Below are 19,479 nucleotides of genomic sequence, written 5' to 3'. Positions count from 1 at the left end.
CACCATTTAAAAATGGCGGCGCCCATGAGGCCGAATGTGTGCTACGGAGCACGTGTATTTTAGAAGCAAAGTACCGTACAATCTGTTGTTGTGCTTTTCTTGTGAACTGAATCTTGAACACAACTTTCGATATAAAGTTAGGTAAGTACTGGAAAAGATGCCGATATCAATCGTTAAAAAACTGTTAATAAATTAGTTTTGATTTTACTTATATTTATATTAATATTTTATACATAAGTTTAAAAATTTAATTTAACTTTATTTTTTAAACTTAATTAAAAGTCAAATCAAAACTCACGAACTTATTTGATATGAAATAATACATTATCTAATTTACCTCAATGAGATATCCCTTATTGTAAAAATGAGTGAAAAAGTGGTGGCGCCATACGGAAAGTTATCCAAAATAGGCCTAATTATTGTGATTCCCGCCTCGCCTGTGTGGTTTGCGGAATTGCCAAAAAGCCCAATTAAAGGGCACTGTGGGACTGAAAGGAGAAGGCTTAAACGAAGTCCCTTTTTTCCCCTACAAATGCCTTTTGTTAGGCCATTCAGCAAAGTCAGCCAGGGCCAGGTGGATTGGCGATAAGGTCTTTTGCGTCAACACGGTTTTTACATCAGTGCTGTTTCTAAACTCATCAAAAGTGTAGTTAAGGTGGGGACACCGGACGGAATTTCAGCTTAAAAATGTGCAAAAAACTGTTGTCTAAATTAAATTGTTTGCATTGAGAGAAGCTTTGTACCTCAGGACGTCAGTGCGATGGCAGTGCTAAGTTGCAATAAAGTAACCCTCCTCTCGAGGGTGTTGCATGTATCTGGAGGAGGTTTACGTGATCCCAACTAGGCTAACATAATGCATTCTATGTACCCTCAAATGTGTCTCATCAACCATGGAGGAAGAAATAGCATGCATCAACCATATCAACATATCACTGCCTTTTTTTTTTCTAGAAGTGCTATAAACCGACCATGGATTCGGAACAGTCAGATCACAAAACTCACCGTAAGACACAAGCTGGGCCTAAGGCAAAGAAGAAGAAAGACAAGACGCCGCATGAACAAGAGCAGACTGCTAGAGAGAGAAACCCTAAAGCATTTGCCATCAACTCGTTCAACAAGAGGGCAAGAAGTGTGCGCAGGTACCAACAATTTGTTTTTTAAGACACTTCTGAATTAAGTTGATTTTGGGGTTGAACAAAGAAAAGTTTACTAGAGTGGGACTCGAACCAACGACCTCCAGATTAACGTGCTGGCGCTTCACCAACTGAGCTAAAAAAAAGAACGAATACAAATCTCACTGAGCGATAAACTCCATACGGGAAATAAGTTTTGTTTATTTCTCTTAAGTTTTATGTAAATCTGTGATCTTAGACGATTTTTTTTCTTCTTACCAACTCTGTAATGTTCCTTTAAAACAAAGTACTTAATATCTTTTATTTTTTGTTTCCGTTTCAGGACGTTAGATATAAAGACAAAGAAGCACCATATTCCTGTGGTTGATCGAACACCTCTTGAGCCCCCGCCCATTGTCATCGCTGTTGTGGGTCCCCCGAAGGTCGGCAAAAGCACTCTCATCCGTTGCCTGGTGAGGAACTTCACCAAACACAAGCTCACAACTATCCAGGGACCGATCACTGTCGTGTCAGGTGCGTACAAATAAAGATGCAGTTGTTAAATCTTAACCCACTGAAATGGGCAAGAGTAGGTTTAGAATGTTAACCAAAGTCCAAGTCCCACTTAAGTCAATTCTTTTTTTGTTCAACTCGAAATTAAATATTATGGCTTATTACTTGATACTTAGTTAAAAAGTTGCAACCAGTAAAGGTGATCCCTCTGCTGCCACTTCCCATGTTGTACCGTAAACTTGGGTGTGATCCCTGGTTATAAATGGCAGCTAAAGGTTGTATGGATTCTGACTGCCACCATCGAACAAAGATACTGACAAAATATGGAGATTGCAACATAGTGGCTAGAAATCTCAGTTGGGTAGAGCGCCAGCTCGTTAATCGCAAGGTCGCATGTTCAAGTCCTACTCTAGTCCATGTTTCTTTGTTCAACTCAAAATATTAACCAACCAGCCAGGAACTTGGCATACAAATTGTAACTGCTGAATGACTTTGGACCCCAGATTGTAAAACAATTTTGTTTGTTCTGGTGCAGGAAAGAAGAGGAGGTTGACCTTCATCGAGTGTAACAATGACATCAACTGCATGATTGACCTGGCAAAGGTCGCTGACCTGGTGAGTAATGACCTTGAGGCCCTCAGGTCATTGACATTGATCTCTAGCCTATTGAACCCTTGCAGAATGCACCGTCACAAATCCTACAAGACATTTCTATAAAAAAACTGCTGCCAACATTCTCAGATTATATTCTCCACACAATCCGGTTTTTCTTTGTACAGGTTCTGCTCCTCGTCGATGCCAGTTTCGGTTTCGAGATGGAGACCTTCGAGTTCCTGAACATTGTTCAGGTGCACGGGTTCCCCAAGATCATGGGTGTCTTAACCCATCTGGATCTGATGAAGAACAACAAGGCCCTGCAGAAGACCAAGAAACGTCTCAAGAACAGATTCTGGACTGAGATTTACCAGGTAAGGTGTCTCCCATTCTTCTTCTACCTTTCTAGTGCAGCCTTCATAATTGAAGATAGTCGCACTGCCAGACACACCGGGGCGAACCCCTTCTCTTTGCGATAAGGGTGTGCTGGGATCTTTTACAAAATTACGCAAACTAATTTGTTTATTAGTCCCTGTGTATTTTGTGTAAAGTTATTACTTTGACATGAATGTGAAGTGCTCTTCACTGTTATTTGAAATTTTTAATGAAGAAAATAGCTCCCACCCACCATCCTTCAATTTTTGAAATAGTGTTTTTTTCCTGCTGTTGGCGGCGCCCAGCATAGTCCCAAGCGAAGACCAATTAAAATGAAAAGTGAAAAACCAGTGCCTCAGAAAACCAGTGTAAAACCAATCCATGTGGTTGCATAAAATACGAATACACAGTCAGCTGGTCAGAAACACCAGAGCTTGAGTCAAGTACGCTTGACCATGCTCTGCCACGACACGCCACAGCATTTTGCCTCTGCACAATTAAACTTCATCAATAAGTGTCACTGTTTTTTTTTTAGGGAGCCAAACTGTTCTACCTTTCCGGTATGGTTTACGGCGACTACCAGAACAGAGAGATACTCAACCTGGGCCGGTTCATATCCGTCATGAAGTTCCGTCCGTTAGTCTGGCGTACAACTCATCCATACGTCCTTGCAGACAGGTCTGGTGCCCTGTCTTTTTTTTTGTAATAACTTTCACACTGCGTTTGAGACAGCAAACTTTATTGTAATCTTTGGCCATTTCCAAATTAGCGGCGGTGGCAGGATAACTATGTTTACATGTGTTGAAGAAGTCTTTGTTCCAATACACTTCAGTACAACGACATCGTAAAAATTTCACAAAGTCATAGACAATGTAATTAAAAGCAATGTCATCAGAAGTGAACAGCCCCCCCAATCATATGATGGGGACAGATCACTATGTAAGGCCATCTCCCCTACAAGTTTTATGTACAATGTATATATGTGTAATAGTTTGACATTTTTATTTTCCCTTTTGTGTTAACAGTGTGGGCAAGGGGAATTAAACAAGAAGGTTGTCTGAATGATTTGTTTTAAACGTTGCTTGTTTTTCTTTACTCATTTTGTCTAGAATGGAAGATCTGACGGACCCAGAGCTATGTCGACAGAATTCAAAATGTGACCGTACTGTGAGTCTGTATGGTTACATGCGAGGGACTCCCATGAAGAGAGGCTGTAACATTCATATCCCTGGTGAGTTACAAAAATAGTTGGAGAGGCTGTTTACAAACCGGAATGGAACTTACGAGGCAAGGGTCTAAAAAAGGGTGTTTCTTCTTTCATAATTATGTCGCAACTTTGATGACCGATTGAGCTCAAATTTTCACAGGTTTGTTATTTTGTGCATATGTTGAGATACACCGAGAAGAAAACTGGTCTTTGACAATTACCAATAGTGTCCAGTGTCTTTAAGCATTAAAGTATTGAAATATTCCTGCGTGTGCACAAAGTCTGTTTTCAAGAAAATTAATGATTTTAGCAGGCCTGGAATTTCATCTTTGTAAGGGCACTTTTGTGGAAAATCTTAAAGTCAATTTGGGAGACTTTTGAAGGGGCACCAAGGCCAAGACCAGGGGCAACGGAGGCCGTGGTCTCCTCTGTGGGCTGTGTGTGATTACAGGCCTGATGTAGGTGGTACTGGACAAATTTCAGAAACCCTGGCCTGGACCGGACAAGTCCACACATTTGGATGTTGTTTTTGAGCCATAGAGTGGAGTATGTTTTATTTTTTTGGAGGGTCTGTAGCTGACATACTCTATTAGAATAGTAGACCAATTTCAGTAGTCGTCTATATTCAAATTAAATTTTTTGTTCCGCTACTTTCCAGGCTGTGGTGACTTTCCAACCAAAGACATCTCCTTCCTCCCTGACCCTTGCCCCCTCCCCAACAAGGAGAAGAAGAGGGCGCTAAACGAGAAGGAACGTCTGATTTACGCACCGTTGTCTGGAGTCGGCGGAATCATCTACGATAAAGACGTCGTGTACATTGATCTGGGAACCAATCAACCCCACAGCGAAACCACACAGGTATAATTCATTTTATCAAGTTAACGATGACATTCGGTAAAGGGGGTAACCCTGTAAAGGGGGTTACCCTGTTTCAGCCCTAGGAGTAGGTAGCAACGGCCTCTGGAAAAAATTAAGTGTAGCACACACCTTGAAATGGCCTTCAGGCCTTGTGTGTCTGGCGACTTGCAAAGAAAATAAATACACAAAAAATACTCGGCATATGCTCCTTTTTCCCCTATGGCTTTACACAGTTGCGTGTAATTGCATAATAATTTTAGTTGTCCTGTTGAATATTGATATCACCAGGAAGAGGAACAGCCAGCCAATGAGCTCGTCTCTAGTCTCATTACCACCCAGCATACCTTGGATACCAAGATGGCCGCCAGTAAGCTCTCTCTCTTCCATGATTCCATACCCATGACGTCCGAGGAGGTGTCCAGTAATAGCGTCCGACTTGGGTCCATGCTGACGGAGGAAGCTGTGGAAGATGCGGATGGCCGCGTCAGGAGGCGGGCTGTTTTTGGGGAGGAGGATGAAGAAGAAGAAAGCGACGAAGAGGTAACTTTTGCATTTTGAAAAGTTGTCAAAAGTGGTTGTTTGAAGGCACTGGACACTATTAGTAATAACTGGAAATAATTGTTAGCATATAAAAAAATACTTGGTGATTCTGTACTTACAATCACATTTCACCGCTTATGTGCAGCGCCAAATTTCTACATTAGCTGTGTAAGGGTAGTGTGCCTATACGCTTGGAGTATGTACGCACACAAGCAAAAACCTGTAACCTCTAAATATCTGACGGAATGGCAGATTCCCTGCTTCCGTAAGAACTGATTATTTGGTAGCAGTAAGCAGAGCCTACTTCGTGGCCCAGGCCAGTGCAGAAACCAGAGTCCAGTTGTTCGGTGATGTTTGGCCATGTACTCAAACTAATTTTGTCTTTGTTTGACCCCAAAATCATTAAAAATTTACCCAGTCAATCTCCCTTGTGGTTTATTATTTGATATTTTAAATAAAATGTTCCATCCCCTTGAAGTGAACCCCTGGCTGCCGCTTCCCAGCAAGTATCATAAACTTGGGTGTGATTCTTGGCACCTCTGAACAAAGAAATTGACAAAATAGGGAAGACTGCCACCATAGGGCTGGCTAGCTGAGTTGGTAGAGTGCTGGAATTTTTCAAATCCCGCTCTAGTGAATTTGTTTTTGTTCAACCCCAAAATCAAACTAATTTTCTTCACAGGACGAGGATGATTCGGAGGAAGAAGATGAAGAAGAAGATGATGAAGAAGAAGAAGAAGAAGAAGTCCGACTGCCGATTAAGTCTAAGATGTCTGATGAGGCACCGCTCAGGAAAAAAATCAAACAAGTATGTCTTAATAGATGTTAAATTTGCATCGGGGATAACGAATATTCATTTTGTTTTTTTTACCCTTATACATCAATGTGTGTTAGCACTGTATACTCAGTACTTACCCTACACAGGATTTGGGAAAGTACTAAGTATACAGTGCTGTGTGTATGGGTAAAAACCAAATTGAATATTAAGTTTGTCTTACAAAGGATGTTTATTAATTTTTAATGTTGACTTACCACATAAAAAAAAGGTATTTGTGACTACGTTTGAATTATGAGACCTATTCCTTTTACATAGCACCATGTAATGGTTCACAAGGCACTGTGGTGCAATATGCTGCCAATCAAACCAAATATCGAATGATCAGACAGTAGGGGGGTTAAGTCAGAAATAATGTCAACGTTTTGTTACGGTGTAGTGTTATTTTTTGCAATCCGTCCTTGTAGGACTTGGATGTTGTTGCCTTCGCCGACAGCGACGACGAGTTAGAATTTGCTCAATCATCCCCGAGGAAGAAATCGTCATCCAGCAGCAAAACAGACAAGAGCATCTCATCACAAAAGAAGATGACAAGCAAGCAGAAGATACGAAGCATGAGTGAGGAGGAAAGTGAAGAGGACGAGGATGAGGATAGTGATGTATCCATGGAGGATGGAGACAGCGATGCCATTCAAGACGATGAAGGTGAAACAGACAACGACAAAGATTTAGACTCGGACCTCGAAGTAACTTTTAGAACTAGCGGCGTGAGCAATGTTAAAAATGGTATTGAATCCAGCAAGAAGGGAGAGAGGACTAAAAAGAAACGGAATGAGAATCTTCTCGGAGATCAAGATGCTGAGACATTCGATCAGCCGAAGCTGAAGGAAGACGATTTTGGAGGGGAGTTCAGTGAGCAAGAAGAGGAGGAAGATGATAGTGATGCAGGAGACGAAGAAGATGAAGATGAAGATGAAGATGAAGAGGAGGAGGCAGATTTAGATGATGATGAAGATGGTGAAAACTTTGGTGACGACTCAACCTTTGGTTCAGGTAAATTTATGTACCTTTTGTGGATCCAATGTTGTAGAGCTGCTTTTAAAGGCTTAATAATTTTTCTGCTAAGCAGAGCTGCTTAAGCATGGACAGTTTAAATTTTTCACAATTTTCACTTTCTTGAGTAATGTGACTTGATTTTTATAAGGCAAATTATCTTCCTATTTTAACATGATTTCAGAATCCTTTTGGCTGTATAAATGTTACTAAATGGTCTTTAAAAAGGGCTGTCAAATTCTCTTCATGTACCATGTGCGTGTACGGAGGTTAGCACTTGTACTTAATATAATAAATATTTTCCAACTTATACAGAAGTCATCCCTTATACTTAATAAAAAATTGTTGTAATTTTCACCATGGGCTGAATATCATGTATATTTTTATTGACTTTGTGTAGGTCACTTAAAGTGGAAGGACAACCTGTTACAGAAAGCGTCCCTATCCTTTCTGAAGCAGCAGAACAGCACACCCAACCTCCGGAAACTCGTCTACGGCAGTGGTAGGTTTGCCAACCTTTAACCATTTAACAACCTTTTATAACCTCGTCTCTGTTTAATGTGATTCTCTCAACTACTGAAACTAGCACTGGGTAATGGGTACTGGGTACTGGGTAATGGGTGATGGGTAATGGGTAATGGGTAATGGGTTATGGGTTATGGTTAGCAGCACTATGAAATGGAAATTGCACAGTAAGCACAAAATCGGCCACTAAGCAGCTCTATAAAAATGCAGCTCAATACAGCTCAATACAGAAGCAGCTCAATACAGACAGAATTAACTCCACTTAATTTTGTCCCCTTTTTTTTTCTTCCTTAAGGAGCAAGCCAATATGACGCTGAGGAGGAAGAAGATGAAAATGAAGACGTAGGAGGTCTCTTTAAGATCACCAAACCTGAGAAGGAATCAAAGAGCACGAGGAGACGAGAGATGAACAGCCGAGATTGTACCAGCTTCCCAGTGGAGCAAGTCCGAGACTGGACCTTAGACGAGGTTTGAATCTTGAGGAATACGTCTTCTTTTCTTAAACTTTTTTTTTAAATTTACAAATTTTCTTAAACAGAGTGTACTGTCCCCTGATGATAACTAGAGGGATCTAGTCGAAATGTTGAGACCAATTAAGAACTCACTCTGCGATAGTGGAGTTAATAACAAGAAGTCTCTTCGATCCACTAAAGCAAAAGTCTGGCTGATTTTTTACCTTTCGCCCAGGTAGTAGTTCAAAAGCAGGATAGTTCTTTTCGGAACTGAGAAGTTTTCCAAAGTTCTGAAAATCTACTCTGCGGTAGGAGAATATGAAGCAAGCCAGTTCTAAATAGAACATTATCTACCCAGCAAGTAGATACACACATGGTGTTCCGCAAACCAAATATATAGGGGGTGCACACCTTTGGTAATTTACACCCAAAATTAATTTCCATAAAGGCTTACTTGGTAAAGAGCACTGGAAGCGACACCCCCTTTGAAGGAATCTAGTTTTAGAGAAAGAGTCAACTTTCCACCAAAAGATTTGTTGAATCTAATAAAGGTTTCAGGCATTTGCATATTGGATGAATCAATTAATATTTCTATCCCTGTTTGGTATTATTATCAGGTCAAACAATTGATTAGTGACTGCTTTGTGACCGGCAATTGGGAGCGCAAAGACGACGCTAAGATGTTACTGGATCAGGATGGTAAGAGACGAAGAGTCTTTCTATTTTAGAACAAAAAAGCGGGATCATATCAGGTTCAAGATCCTGCAATTTTAAACCACCATTTGAGGAGGGTTGAACCCTGCAATGATGGATCAGATCCAGCAAACACGATTCCAGTAGCAAGGTGGTTCAGACACGGCAATCCAATGTGGTCATTTCCGGTTTGTTAGGATCAAATGACGGGTTTTTGCTTCTGTTTTTGTGTGACTGCTGTGATCAAGCACAGGGCCCAATTTCATAGAGCTGCTAAGCACAAAAGTTTGCTTAGCATGAAATTTCTTCCTTGATAAAAACAGAACTACCAACCAAATTTCCATGTGATTTTAAGGATAAGCAAACAACAGCTGAATACAAGTAACAAGCAAAATGCAACAAATGGAAATTTGGTTGGTGGTCCTGTTTTTATCAGCGAAGAAATTTCATGCTAAGCAAATTTTTGTGCTAAGCAGCTCTATGGAATTGGACCCTTGTGTAACTGCGACACAAGACCTTGATCTGTGGCCGTGATTAAAATGCCGGATCTCAATTCACCTTTCTGGATTTATAATTACTATTCTGATAAAAACTGATAGGAGTCAGAGTGCAACCGGGGAGTACAAGTCAGAGTTTTTGGTTCATGGGAATTTGATTTTATTGCATTAGATGATCTGTACGGCGACTTTGAAGACCTTGAGACGGGGGAAGTTCACCATGGCAACAAACCCAAAACAGAAGATGACTCAGAAGATAGCAACGATGACAAAGACAACGATGACGAAGAAAACGACCAAGATGAAGATCAGTCCCAACCCAAGGAGGAGCGGGAGAAGACGGACAAACAGAAACGTCTCGAGCAGAAGAGGAAACTGAAGCAAGCGTTCGACTTGGATTACGACGGGAAAGGAGACGGTGATTACTTCGACGATATGAAGACGCAGATGGCTGAACAAGCACAGGTTAGAAGTGATGTTTGAAGCTTTGCGCGGTGTGAATAATAAGGATTAAATGATTATCATAGAATTGGTCTTTGCTAACAAAACATTTGTTGGCAGTGTAAGCACTTTATGTAATCCACCATATACGTACATAAAATGACAAACCTGTAGAAGTTTGAGATCGACGGCCACCTGGGTTCACAGTTTGTATGACATCGATTCAAACAAAACCTAATGAAACGCTCACTGAGCGATAAACTCGAAACGGGAAAATTAGTTTGAGTTATTTTTCATCAAATATGACATTTCAGGCAGAAATATTTTAAGGGATATTTTCTACTATCATCAACATTAGACCGTGTAATAATCTTTGATCGTCACGATATTTTCCTACCAATTCTGTAATGTACCTTTAACTATAAATAAATAGTAAACTTGTGGGTACAACCACGTATTAATTCTCTGTTGAAGAAGTGAAAAGAGCAGGTCTGGTCTCAATGTTTCGAACAGTTTACTCTACTTGGCTTCAGGAGAAAGCACAGGTCTAAGATCAAGCAAGACAAGTTCTCAAAGAATAAAATCACACAGCAAAGTAGATATCAGCTAATTTATTTTCACTATGCTCTCAAAAATGTTAAAACATTTTACTCAATTTTATACTAAATCTAGTCAATTGGTGTTTTTTTTTTTCAACCCAGAATTATACAAAAGCCTAATTTAATTATCTTTTTTCTTGGCAGCTGAATCGTGCTGAATTTGAAGATCTAGATGATGAGTTGAGAACACAGTATGAAGGCTTCCGGCCTGGACTGTACGTCAGAGTAGAGGTGAGTATAAATCAGGGATGAGAATTTTTGGACCTTCATCGAAATTGATTTTTTATTTCTTTTCTGGGTGGTGGAAGAAGTAGTAGCTGTTATTTTGTTCCTGCTTGTTGATCTTCCTTTCCTGAGTGCTTTGTTATGGCAGGGATGTGATTCCTCAGTTTTAAAACGGAATTCCGTTTTTGTTCCCCCCCCCCACCCCCCAGAAAAAAAATTATAAATTAAGATCAACTCTTTAAAGAAATGGAGATATAACGATATAATAACGCCCCAGATTGCAGAGTAGTGGTTTTAAAACCAAAGATAAATGTTAATATTGGGCTTCATGCTCGAAAGTTTTCGAGCTCGCATGCTTTCGCGCTTTGCGCTCAGACTTCATTTTCTTTCTCAACAGCCTATGACATCCCTGTTATGGTCATTAATTTTGTTAGAGTTTTTAACAATCTATGACCCAACCTTTTATGTCTTATTCATGTTGTAGGTGGCCGGCGTACCGTGTGAGTTTGTCAACAATTTTAATCCCACATATCCTGTCATACTTGGTGGATTGTTGAGCAGCGAAGACAATATCGGCTACGTACAGGTAAGAAGTATAGGATAATGCCATAGGTGCGCGCCATTCGAGGGTAGGAATGGCCCAAGGGTGAAGTCGACGGCCAATCGTATCCGCTAATAGCGTACACCGAGAGCAATATATCTGTTGTTAACCTCAAACCCCCAACAGCAAATGTCTGATCATTAGATTGCTGAGATTTGTTGAGCAGAGTGAGGATTCGAGTCCTGGTTGTGACACTTGTTTCCCTGAGCAAGACACTTAACTATAATTGCTTCTCTCCACCCAGGGGTAAATTGGTACCTGTGATGGCAGAGATTGTTCTTGTGATTGATTTAGCTATACTCCCCAGGAAGCTGAGATGGTTTAAGGAATGAATTAAATGGCCCAGTGACCAGGAAGCGCTTTGAGACGCAAAGCGCTGTATAAAAACTTATAATCATTTATATTGGTCATCCAACTTGTTCTCTCTCCCTAGATGAGACTTAAGAAGCACAGATGGCACAGCCGCATCCTCAAGACGAGGGATCCTCTCATCTTCTCCGTGGGGTGGCGCCGTTTCCAGACCATCCCTCTGTATTGTATGCAAGATCATAACATGAGGACCAGACTACTCAAGTACACCCCTGAGCATCTGCATTGCACGGCCTGCATTTGGGGTAAAGCGTCTTTTACATTACTAATTTATTTACAGATTGTCAAAACTTTAGAAACAATTTTTTGTGTATGTTAAAGACCCTGGACAATATTGGTAATTGTCAAAGACCAGTCTTCTCACTTAGTGTATCTCAGCATATTAAATTACAAACCTGTGAAAATTTGAGCTCAATTGGTCGTCGAAGTTGCGAGATAATAATGAAAGAAAAAAACACCTTGTCACTTGAAGTTGTGTGCTTTCAGATGCTTGATTTCGAGACCTCAAATTCTAAATCTGAGGTCTCAAAACCAAATTCGCGGAAAATTACTTCTTTCTTGAAAACTACGTCCCTTCAGAGGTAGCCGTTTCTCATAATGTTTTATACTATTAACCTATCCCTATTACTCAATACCAAGTAAGGTTTTATGCGAATAATTATTTTGAGTAATTACCAATAGTGTCCACTGCCTTTAAGGTAAAAGAATACAAATAATCTAACTCTCTTTTTTATTTGTTTACACCCTCAGGGCCGATTACACCACAAGGCACAGGAGTGTTGGCTGTGCAGTCAGTGGCCGGGAGAAATGTAAGGATTTTGATTCCTGTTTAAAACTACTTTTGGAGAGACTTTACCGTAAAAGTTTTAAGATTTTGATGCCTGAAATTTCTGCATCAATCAGTATTAGAAACAAAAACTAAAACACTTAAAAGAAATCTTTATTATATATATTTACTCTTGGCAATAATTTCTAGTTAAAGTTTAAACCCTTCAACTGCACAGTTTGAGCCGTTTGCACAATTGATGAAATTGTACCCATGATCATGCCATTCGATTTAACAAAAGCAAGGGCACCAAGGCATTTCCCTCGGTAAATGGCACCCTTTGAGGAAATTATAAATATACATGTATACTGTAGCATTTCAAGGGCACCAAGGCAATGACCAGTGCCCAATTTCATAGAGTTGCTTAGCACAAAAATTTGCTAAGCATGAATTTTCTTCCTTGATAAAAACAGGATTACCAACCAAATTTCCATTTGTTGCATATTGCTTGTTACAGGTACATTGTATTCAGCTGATGTTTGCTTATCCTAAAAATCATGTGGAGATTTGGTTGGTAATCCTGTTTTTATCTAGGCAAAGATTTCATGCTCAGCAAATTTTTTTGCTTAGCAGCTCTATGAAATTGGGCCCAGGGGGCATGGAGCCAATCGCCTTCAATGCCTCTGTGGAGTATCACGCCTGACCCAGATAGTTTGACTCTTTGTATATCACTTTTCTGTATTTGATTATTTATTATTATTTGTCTAGCCGGGATTTCGAATCGCGGCGACGGGAGTCATTCTGGATCTGGACAAATCACTGAACGTCGTCAAGAAGTTGAAACTCACAGGGACTCCACTAAAGATCCATAAAAACACAGCTTTCATAAGTGTTAGTATTCATTAATACCTCTCTAGTCAATTTTTGTTCAACCCCAAATAATTTAAAGGCAGTGGACACTATTGGTAATTACTCAAAATAATTATTAGCATAAAACCTTACTTGGTAACGAGTAAAGTGGAGAGGTTGACGGTATAAAACATTGTGAGAAATGGCTCCCTCTGTAGTGCCATAGTTTTCGAGAAAGAAGTAATTTTCCACGAATTTGATTTCGAGACCTCAAGTTTAGAACTTGAGGTCTTGAATACAACTATCTAAATGCACACAACTTCGTGTGACAAGGGTATTTTTTCTTTCATTATTATCTCGCAAGTTCGATGACCGATTGAGCTCAAATTTTCACAGGTTTGTTATTTTATGCATATGTTGAGATACACAAACTGTGAAGGCTAGTCTTTGACAATTACCAATAGTGTCCAGTGTCTTTAAAGGGATACGTTGCCTTTGATCGGGTGAGTTGGTCGTTGAAAAGTGTTTGAAACCATTTGTTATGATATCGATATGGTTAGAAAGATGTTTTAAAAGTAGAAAATAATGATCCACACAAACATGCCTCGAAATTGCACGGTTTTCCATTTTGTGGAGTCAAGTTTTTGACTCAATAAAATGGCCGACCGTGAATAGGAAACGGAAAATGGAAACCGTGCACTTACGAGGCATGTTTTAACTCTGAAGAAGAACAAAATAAGTAAAACATTCAGCACTGTGTATTAAAGGAACACGTTGCCTTGGACCGGTCGAGTTGGTCTTTGAAAATATAACTATTTGTTATAAAATGCATATGGTTGGAAAGATGTTTTAAAAGTAGAATACAATGATCCACACAAATATGCTTTGAAATTGCATGGTTTTCCTTTTACCTCGTCGACTAACACGGTCGGCCATTTATGGGAGTCAAATTTGACTGTGTTAGTTCGCAAAGCAAAAGGAAAACCACGCATTTTCGAGGCAAATTTGTGTGGATCATTGTATTCTACTCTTAAAACATCTTTCCAACCATATGCATTTTATAACAAACGGTTACAAGTGCTTTTTATAGACCAACTCGTCCTATCCAAGGCAGCGTGTTTCTTTAAAGGGAATTAAGTCACGCTTGTTTTTTCTTGTGTAACTGCAGGGTATGTTCAACACACCGTTGGAAGTAGCAAGGTTTGAGGGTGCTTCGGTACGCAGTGTCAGCGGCATACGAGGCCAGATCAAGAAAGCGTTACGGAAACCAGAGGGTGCTTTCAGAGCGTCCTTTGAGGACAAATTGCTGATGAGTGGTAAGACAGTGGTGAATTTTAAATAATTGTTTATTTATTTTTAATTTTTTTAATTTTATTTGTTTAGTTTGCTTGTTCTGGAGATCCACTCCATTGTGGTTCAGTTTACATTAATTGTGATAAGATTAAGCAAATGAGTAATTTCTCGGAATTATCAGTATGAAGAAACAAGCCAAAACAGACTGAAGCCTGATTCATATGTACTTCCTGCCAATGCGAATGCGAATTTGACATGAATTTGACGTCACAACTCTGCTTTTGCAGCGAAAGTTGAGCACAGTTCAACTGCTGCGAATAATTCATTGCGACTATGTGATGTCAACATTCGTATCGCATTCGCAGGAAGTATGAACTGGGCTTGTCAGGGGTTAAATTTTCAACGTTATTTTTTTTTTCTGTACAATTAAATGCCCCCAAATTTATTTCATTTTATATTGGCAACTTCCTGTCTGATAAATAACCTAAATGATGGTTTAAAATTGTTTTTGAAATAAAATGTACTGATGTATTTACAACTAGCAACTTAAGCAACTTGACTGTAAACCTCCCTTTCTCATTTTTGTTCTCTTGCATTTCTTGGTGTTTTTGACGTCATCGTTTCTTTGTAGATATCATCTTTATGAGAACATGGGTACCCGTGGAGATTCCAAAGTTCTACAATCCGGTGACGACGTTACTTCTGCCGAAAGACGAGAAGGACACTTGGACGGGGATGAGGACTGTCGGCCAGATCAGGAAAGATAAGAACATCAAGCTGGTGGCCAATCAGGATTCACTCTACAAGGTGCAAAAGACCTCCATCTTGGCCATGTTCCTAGTATCGAATAAAATTAATGAATGCTAATAATCATTTTGCAAATAGGAACCAGACTATTTTGTTCTTCCAGCCTCGGTTTTGTACTGTTGATACCTACGGGAGAAATTCAAGATGGCTGCACCATGATAAAGGTCTTCAATAATTTAAATAGGGAAACATCTAGACGAAATAGCGATGAATGTGAGGATGTATCTGTTGCAGACGGCAGGGCTTTTGGGAATAGGGAGGATTTTGAGAAAAACCCTCAAGGACAAAGCTCAACTCGAGGATTTTGTTTTAAAGGATAGGTCTTTAATTTTTAAATTGGTATGTTTTATCAGAATATTTTGAATTTTTTTTTTTTTTTTCGTAGCCTACAGAGAGAAAGATTCATCACTTCAGTGCGTTGCGTATTCCTCGAGCCCTACAAAGGGCACTACCCTTTAAAGATAAACCCAAGAAAGTGGGAAAGAAAGCAAAACAGAGAGGTGGTGGAGGCAAGAATTACAGAGGTGTCGTGCTGGAGCCGGAAGAGAAGAAGGTACGAGAATTGAAGAGTCTTTTATATACAGGGATGTTTTTTCTTCTTTTTTAACTGGAAATCCTTTTTTTTTTTACATTTATTTTATAATTTAGATCAAACTCAGAAGAAAATTAAGATAAAGCCACATGGAACACTCATAGTTAATTTTTTTTTTCAACAACCTATCACATCCCTGTATATGAGGCTTGCCCAAAGTATGAGATTTGGGTTCGAAAGGATAAAACATTTTTTGGCTGACAATCATATTGTTTTTTTGTAACAGGAAAGGAAATAAAATAATAAAATGTATAGATTTATTGAGGACCTGACTTTACAATAAACTCAGTGTAAAACCCCAGTGGTGAAATGATCTTGAACTCTGATACTGTTCCCAGGTTGCATCCCTAATGAGTCAACTCAGTACACTGTACAAGGAAAGACAGCGGAACGAAAAGCAGGCCATGGTGAAAAGAGTCAAGATCCACAGAAAGAAGGTAAGCAGCCGAATTCACGAAACTTTACGCAACTGCGCAAGTCCACTTGCGCAACGTTTATGGCTCAACTCTATGCAATAAACATTGTACAAGTGGACTCTTAACTGCTCGGCCACGACACCCAAAAATGTTTAGAGTCCTGCAGACAATTTCACAAAACTTTACGCAACTGCGTATCCGGGCCAAATCTCATGGCTCTGCTTATTGCTGTATTCTGCGCTTACGATCACAATTCCCCGCTTACCTGCAAGAACCAGATTTCTGCGCTAGCCTTATAACGTCGAATGCCCAGTAGCATGGAGTACGTACGCGCTTGTCGTAAGTACAGAATTCCCTGCTTCCGTAAGCGCCTATTCTGTTCTTCGGTAAGCAGAGCCATGAAATTGGGCCCTTAGCAGCAGCGTGTGGGTTTTAGTGTGGGTCGTGACACTGGGACCTTCAAGACACTGAACACAATTGGTAATTGTCAAAGACCAGTGTTCTCACTTTGTGTACCTCAACAAATGCATAAAATAACAAACCTGTGAAAATTTCAGCTCAACCGGTCGTCGAAGATGGGAGATAATCATGAAAGAAAAAACACCCTTGTCACACAAAGTTGTGTGCTTTCAGATGCTTTATTTCAAAACCTCAAATTCTAAATCTGAGGTCTCGAAACCAAATTCGTGGAAAAATACTTCTTTCTCAAAAACTACTTCACTTCAGAGGGAGCCATTTCTCACAATGTTTTATCAACCTCTCCCCATTACTCAGTACCAAGTAAGTTTTTATGCTAATAATTATTTTGACCCCAGTACACACATATCGCAAAGAGAAGGGGTTTGCCCCGGTGTGTCTGCAGTGCGTTTATCTTTGATCATGAAGGCTGCGTTCAAAACGGAAAAAGAAGAAGGTACCCGTGACTAGGCCCGTGACACTTGTGTCCTTGAGCAAGACACTTTCTACCCAGGGGTAAAAAGGGTACCTGTGAGGGCAGAGATGGTTTATTTTAATGATTAACTTGGAGTGCAGTAACTCGCAGCACCGGCTGTTTACTCCGCAGGGAGCTGAGATGGTTTAAGGAATGATTGAAGGCCCAGTGACCTTGGGGAATAATGTTGGAAGCGCTTTGAGCACCCTTCGGGCTGTGATAAAGCATATTGTTATTATTATTATTATTATTATTATTATTATTATTATTATTATGGCCTTACAAAATCTTCATGTGTCCTGATCGGTCTGTTTTGGGGTTTTCTTTTTTTCACAGGTCAATGAAATCGAACAGCAAAGGGACACACGACAGAAGCAGGCAAAGCAAGAATTATACCGAGCCCTCGGCAAAATGCAAAAGAGGAAAGAGAGAGGGAAAAATCGAGACTAAGGAGCTCCTGAAACAAAATCTTGGGTTTGATACCTTAAAGACACTGGACACTATTGTTAATTGTCAAAAACCAGTCTTCTCACTTGGTGTATCTCAACATAAATGCATAAAAAAAAACGTGAAAATTTGAACACCCTTGTCACACGAAGTTGTGTAACTTCAGATGCTTGATTTCGGGACATCAATATCTAATTCTGAGGTCTCGAGGTTACTTCAGAGGGAGCCATTTCTCATAATTTGTGTTACTATCAACAACTCTCAGTTGCTTGTTACCAAGTAAATCCTGATAATTTTAGTTTAAGGGTGTTCCTGTGAGTGTTGGTAAACATAAACATGAATTGTGTAAGGAAAATAACTATCTATGGTACTATTAATTTTGGGCCATGTCAAACGAGGCTATTTTCAGTCAACCAGTTTCATAGAAGAAAATGGATTCACATTTAAAGACAGTAGACACTATTGGTAGTTGTCAAAGACCAGTCTTCTCACTTGGTGTATCTCCACATATGCATAACATAACAAACCTGTGGAAATTTGAGCTCGATTGGTCGTCGGAGTTGCGAGATAACTATGAAAGAAAAAACACCCTTGTCACACAAAGTTGTGTGCTTTTAGATGCTTGATTTCGAGACATCAAGTTCTAAACTTGAGGTCTCAAAATCAAATTCGTGGAAAATTACTTCTTTCTCAAAAACTACGTCACTTCAGAGGGAGCTGTTTCTCACAATGTTTTATACTGTCAACCTCTCCCCATTACTGGTAATCAAGAAAGGTTTTATGATGATAATTATTTTGAGTAATTACCAATAGTGTCCACTGCCTTTAAAGAGCAACTATAAACATAAATATTAATAGCAAACTTGCAGGTACAACCATGGGTAAAAACACATTTGATTGTTCACACATTTTTTTGTTGGGAATCGTAAATGATTGTCTTAAAGATTACTTTTGTGCTACCGAAGACTTTCGATAGCATGCACTGCAGTTGGTTGCCTCCAAATTGCCTGCAAAAGTTGCCACGCTGATGTCAGGGACCCCCGTCTCAGCTAGGAATGTTCATATTGAATTACAATGGACGTTTATGAAAAGCTTGTAGACCATGTGAACTTTGTTTACAATAAGTGTAACCTTGTACATTCTTTGGGTATTCTGGCAGGCAAGATACTACACTGGTCATATAGGAAAATTGACATTTTGTGTAAAGATTTCCACATAAACCCAAGAGATATGAAAGTAAAAAAAATTGAAAGGTTTGAGATGTGCCCCCTATCATCATATCAAAGTTGACAAAAATTGGATAGTGCAATCTCCATAAAATATAAGATTTGATGTTTTCTTCCATTGGGGCTGTGTACAAATCGTGCATGCAGGGTGTCCATGCTCTGTGGCCCTTTTGTAAACATTTGATGTCACAGGTCACATCGTACATAACTTAATATTTTGCAAAAACTTAATCAAAACAATTTGGTTTTGTTGTTCTAAAGAGGGTCTAATAATAACAATACATGTAATAATAATAAACGAGACTTATAAAGCGCATTTTACAAAATTCAATGCGCTGGAAGAGTGATACCATTAAATTCAATGTAAACTAAAATTTTTATGGATCTACTTTGAGAAATAAAAATCGTGAGGGAAAGCCTTGCATTCCTATCAAATTTGCCTACTGACTCACATTTTTGATCGCCAAAAATCAAAAATAAACTACAAGGGGAAAGTTTAGCAGTTTTATAAATTTTAGGCCGATATTTTAAAAACTCACAAGGGGTTAGTCCAGCAGTTTTACCAATTTTAGTCCAAAAATAAAAAAAAATCACGAGGGGTAAGTCTAGCAATTTATCAATTTAAGACCAAAAGTTGAAAAAATCACAAGGGTAAGTCCAGCAGTTTTATCAAATTTAGACAAAAGTCACTAGGGGTAAGTCCCGCAGTGTTATTAATTTAAG

General features: G+C 39.4%; 1 protein-coding gene across 2 annotated transcripts; it reads left to right on the top strand.

Annotated features, from left to right (window-relative positions):
- The first annotated feature begins 15 nt into the window (after positions 1-15).
- On the top strand, positions 16-17,640 carry LOC117302091 (ribosome biogenesis protein BMS1 homolog). 2 transcript variants are annotated; one of them, XM_033785886.1, is made up of 25 exons: positions 16-141; positions 955-1,139; positions 1,456-1,646; positions 2,161-2,240; positions 2,405-2,593; positions 3,130-3,272; positions 3,704-3,825; positions 4,460-4,659; positions 4,948-5,199; positions 5,882-6,007; positions 6,442-7,027; positions 7,428-7,529; positions 7,848-8,020; positions 8,622-8,703; positions 9,367-9,659; positions 10,379-10,465; positions 10,944-11,045; positions 11,494-11,674; positions 12,180-12,238; positions 12,964-13,086; positions 14,213-14,360; positions 14,969-15,144; positions 15,530-15,697; positions 16,075-16,173; positions 17,420-17,640. In XM_033785886.1, exons 2-25 carry the CDS (start codon positions 970-972, stop codon positions 17,531-17,533), a joined length of 3,966 nt encoding a protein of 1,321 aa, XP_033641777.1. In that variant the 5' UTR covers positions 16-141; positions 955-969; the 3' UTR covers positions 17,534-17,640. The 2 variants fall into 2 exon arrangements, with proteins under 2 accessions (XP_033641777.1, XP_033641776.1); XM_033785885.1 differs by having other exon boundaries at positions 952-1,139.
- The last annotated feature ends 1,839 nt before the right edge of the window (positions 17,641-19,479 follow it).

The sequence above is a fragment of the Asterias rubens genome, chromosome 18, assembly GCF_902459465.1.
Source record: "Asterias rubens chromosome 18, eAstRub1.3, whole genome shotgun sequence".
Lineage (NCBI taxonomy): Eukaryota > Metazoa > Echinodermata > Asteroidea > Forcipulatida > Asteriidae > Asterias > Asterias rubens.
The sequence above is the reverse complement of the archived record's forward strand: the minus strand, read 5'-3'. Positions and strand labels throughout refer to the sequence as shown.